General features: G+C 38.2%; 1 protein-coding gene across 1 annotated transcript; it reads right to left on the bottom strand.

Moving 5' to 3' along the window:
* Nucleotides 1-429: 429 nt before the first annotated feature.
* STY1 (Lateral root primordium (LRP) protein-like protein) lies at nucleotides 430-3,272 on the bottom strand. Its single transcript, XM_011027590.1, has 2 exons — nucleotides 1,831-3,272; nucleotides 430-1,348 (listed from the first exon to the last, which is right to left on the bottom strand). Exons 1-2 carry the CDS (start codon nucleotides 2,450-2,452, stop codon nucleotides 978-980), a joined length of 993 nt encoding a protein of 330 aa, XP_011025892.1. The 5' UTR covers nucleotides 2,453-3,272; the 3' UTR covers nucleotides 430-977.
* Between the last annotated feature and the right edge of the window lie 268 nt (nucleotides 3,273-3,540).

Raw genomic sequence — 3,540 nt, 5'->3', positions numbered from 1 at the left:
AACGATTTCTTGTTTGATTGAGGAAAGCTTCAAAATCCGAGTTTTCTTCACAAAATCCTTTTTTTTTTTCAAGAAAACATTATCGAAATTTCATTGGGAATATATATATAAATTCTTGCAGGTGCATTAAGCAAAGAGCAATTGACAAGAAATATTTCCATTTTGTCATCGAAGTCACATCTACGCATGTCCATTCTAATTAATTAAAGGATTTACGTGCATAATAATATCAAATGAGCAAGTATTTCAACACAGAGAGAGAGGAAGAAAGAAAAGAAAAATGACTTCATATTTTTCTTTTCTTTCACCTTTTGGACTTGAATGCTTAGGTTATTGATGCATGGCTGGACACCGCCCATACCGCGTAAGGAAAGGAGAAAAAAAAACAAAGAAATAGACTGGTTTGGTCTTTCTGTTTAGTCCAAAAAAAAAGACGAAACCCAATTTTCGTTTCAATTTCAAACCGGCAAACTTACGGGTAAACAGGGAAAAAGGCAAGTTCAAGTCCAAAACTAACGTAATGCAATTTCAAACCCCGGAAGACAAAACATAATATATAACTCAAACAAACAAGAAAACATGAAGCATGTCATCACTACATTACTACTGCACTGCCTCCCTACTTGCTTTCCTTTCCTGTCCTAACACAAGAAAGAAACTTTAGATTTCTTTCACATACAAGAAAGGGAGAATGTGAGGGGAAAAAAGAGAGAGAAAAAGAAGAAGAATAATAATCATAACTTAGCATCGTAATTTTCACAAAAACAAGAACATGTTAAGCAGTGCCTCTCATCAGCATTCATTCTTCTTCTTCTTTTTTAACTCCTACTTCTTGAATGGATGTGTCAAATTTACTTCTCTTCTTACTACATTTAATCATCATCATTTTTTTTTTTTTTTTTGGGAAAATGGACTGGAAAAGAAAAGACCTTGCTAATATAAAAGAGAGGGAAGACAAGAATGTTGTTGTGGTGTTTTCATGATCTTGGATTCGGAAAGAATTGCGTACCGGCCATGAAAGTGTTCAGTGGAGCTGGATATAAAGATGAAGGATCAAGAAATGCGGCTGTCGTAGAAGCCACCGTTACACCACCACCACCAGTGGCTGTGCCAGCTGTGATTAAATTAAGTGGTTGTACTCCGCCACCTCCAGAAGATGTCTCACCGGGTGCCATGTAGTTGCTGTCAGGCCCATGATCATAAAGAATTCCTTTAAACACATGCCCTCCAATGTTAACAGCAGTTTGGTAAGCTAACATCTCCTCACTTTCATCAATGCCACTCACTCTTACACAACGAAATAATGCAGGAGAGCTCACTTCTGAAGGGAAATTCCCAAGTTCTAACCCTAAAACAAAGAAGCCGTTAACATAAACTACTTCAGATTTTGATTAAAATAGTAAGATATAAAAATGGGATTTTTTTTTATAGAATTATATTTTATGTATATGAAATGGCACGCAAAAGCTATCAAGAAAGAACAAACATGCTCATATATAATATATACACAGATATCAATCGACACACAGAAAGAGAAAAATAGTTTCTCCCTTTCAATCCACTTGTCAGGAATACCTCATAACAGTATTCATAAAAGGAAAGGTGAAAAAAAGCTGATGGGGTTTTACTATGGAGGTTCGTTTTCATTACACGCAATCGATATGGCCTCTCTCTCTCTCTCTCTCTCTCTCTCAAGATTCTCTGTATGAGCGTGTGTGCCACTGAATTCTTCTAAAAAATGACTCTTTAGAACTGTGAGTCACTCGTTTCTGTTGAAAGAAAAGAAAAGAGACATTACATAAACAAAGTGTATATAGATATTGTCTTTACCTGACATGCTATTGGCTAAGCGAGTGCAAGCAAGAGAAGAGCTTGGATTTTCTCTCTGTCTCTTAGGATTCTCTCCACGAATTTGCAGTTGTTGCTGTTGCTGTAAAAGATTTAATTGTTGCTGTCTTTCACGGCGCTTAGAGGCAGGAACCCAAGTACTTTTCACATGGGTTTGGCACTCAAATCCTCTACTCTTACAACAAGTCCTACACCTCATATGCATACAATCTTTCTTTGCTTGGTTGCCACAATCTTGGCAACTTATGCTACCAGCTCCTCCTGTTCCAGAACCACCAGGCCTCATCATCATGAAAGCTTCTGCTGCTGCTGCTGATCTTGATGAGGATTCATCAGAGATGTTGATTGAAGTTCTACTGGGTCCTACACCTAACCCAGCAGCTGATGAGTAGAGATCTTGCTGTGGATTCTGATGTCTTTGGTGAAGAAGCTCTTGATGCTGCTGCTGCTGCCATAGCTCAAAACTTTTGTAAGGAATGTCTTCACTTTTGTACCAAAACCAGCTTTCTTGTGGAATTTCAGTTGGTGGATTATTGTTGTTTTGTTGGTCTTCTTGGTTATTACTGCTGCTGCTACCTCTTCCTAATGAGAAAAGGCCAGCCATTTCTCCTCCTCTAAGCCTGACCCAAAACTCAATTGTGAGAGAAAATCCATAATCAAGAAAACCTCTCTTTCTTTGTCTTTTGCTTACCACCCAGCAAACATCAGAAGGGCCCTCCTTAAATTCTCCAGAATTTTGGGTTATGAATCGAAAAAAGAAAATGGAAAAAAAACAAGAAGAAGAAGGATCCAAGAGTGTAAGAGTACTCGTGGTAGTATCACACAATCTTGTTCCCTGCTTTCTTGAGTCTTGTGTATGTGAAAATGCCTCTCTCTTCTTTCTCTTTCTCACATACTCACTCACTCACTCTAGCTACCTTGCTTCCTTCTCTAAAAAACCTGTGTCAAGTGGTTAGTGAGTAGTTTCTTGATTAGTTTTGTTGGCCCTTTTTTTGGTTGAAGAAAAGAAAGCGTTAATCGCACCTTCAGTACCTTTTCTTTACCATTTACACAGAATTACAGCTGCTTCTGCTTCTCTGCAAACGCCGCCATACCCTCTCTCTCTCTCTCTCTCTCTCTCTCTCTCTCTCCTGACCCAATTTAAGTCTCTCTCTCTGATGATTTTGCAGTGCCTTTTTAGCCTTCACTCAGCAATGCTTCTCTTGTTCTTGTTTGTGTTGTCACTAAGCTGACCCCCTTCTCTTCACTGCCTAAGGATGTCATGGGATGATCTCTCTCTCTCTCTCTCTCACAAAATGGATTGATCATTCTTCATGTTGATCCTACGGTTCAAAGTATCGCCACGTGGCGACCAGCAAGCTTTTGCTTCCTTCGTCCTTTGTACCGGAAAACCCGCTGCCTTTTCCTCCCCTTTATTTATTGGCTGTTATTAACTCTTGATTAATCACTAATTACCCTAATTAAACTTGATTTTTATCCTTTTGTTGCCTCTCCTTCACCTTTCCCCTTAATTTATGTCCGTGTGTACAAGATCCATAAAGTTTTAAATTACTTGAAGGTTTAGCTGTAAAGCATGGTATATAGTCCATCCCATTATTTCATGCATGTATGTTTTGTTAAGGGCAGTTTTGTAAGTTGATACTCTTCTCTTATGATTTAAGAGTAATTACCTCTTTGTTTTTGTATTTTAAT

Source organism: Populus euphratica, unplaced genomic scaffold (genome assembly GCF_000495115.2).
Source record: "Populus euphratica unplaced genomic scaffold, PopEup_1.0 scaffold41.1, whole genome shotgun sequence".
NCBI classification, from domain to species: Eukaryota; Viridiplantae; Streptophyta; class Magnoliopsida; order Malpighiales; family Salicaceae; genus Populus; species Populus euphratica.
The sequence above is the reverse complement of the archived record's forward strand: the minus strand, read 5'-3'. Positions and strand labels throughout refer to the sequence as shown.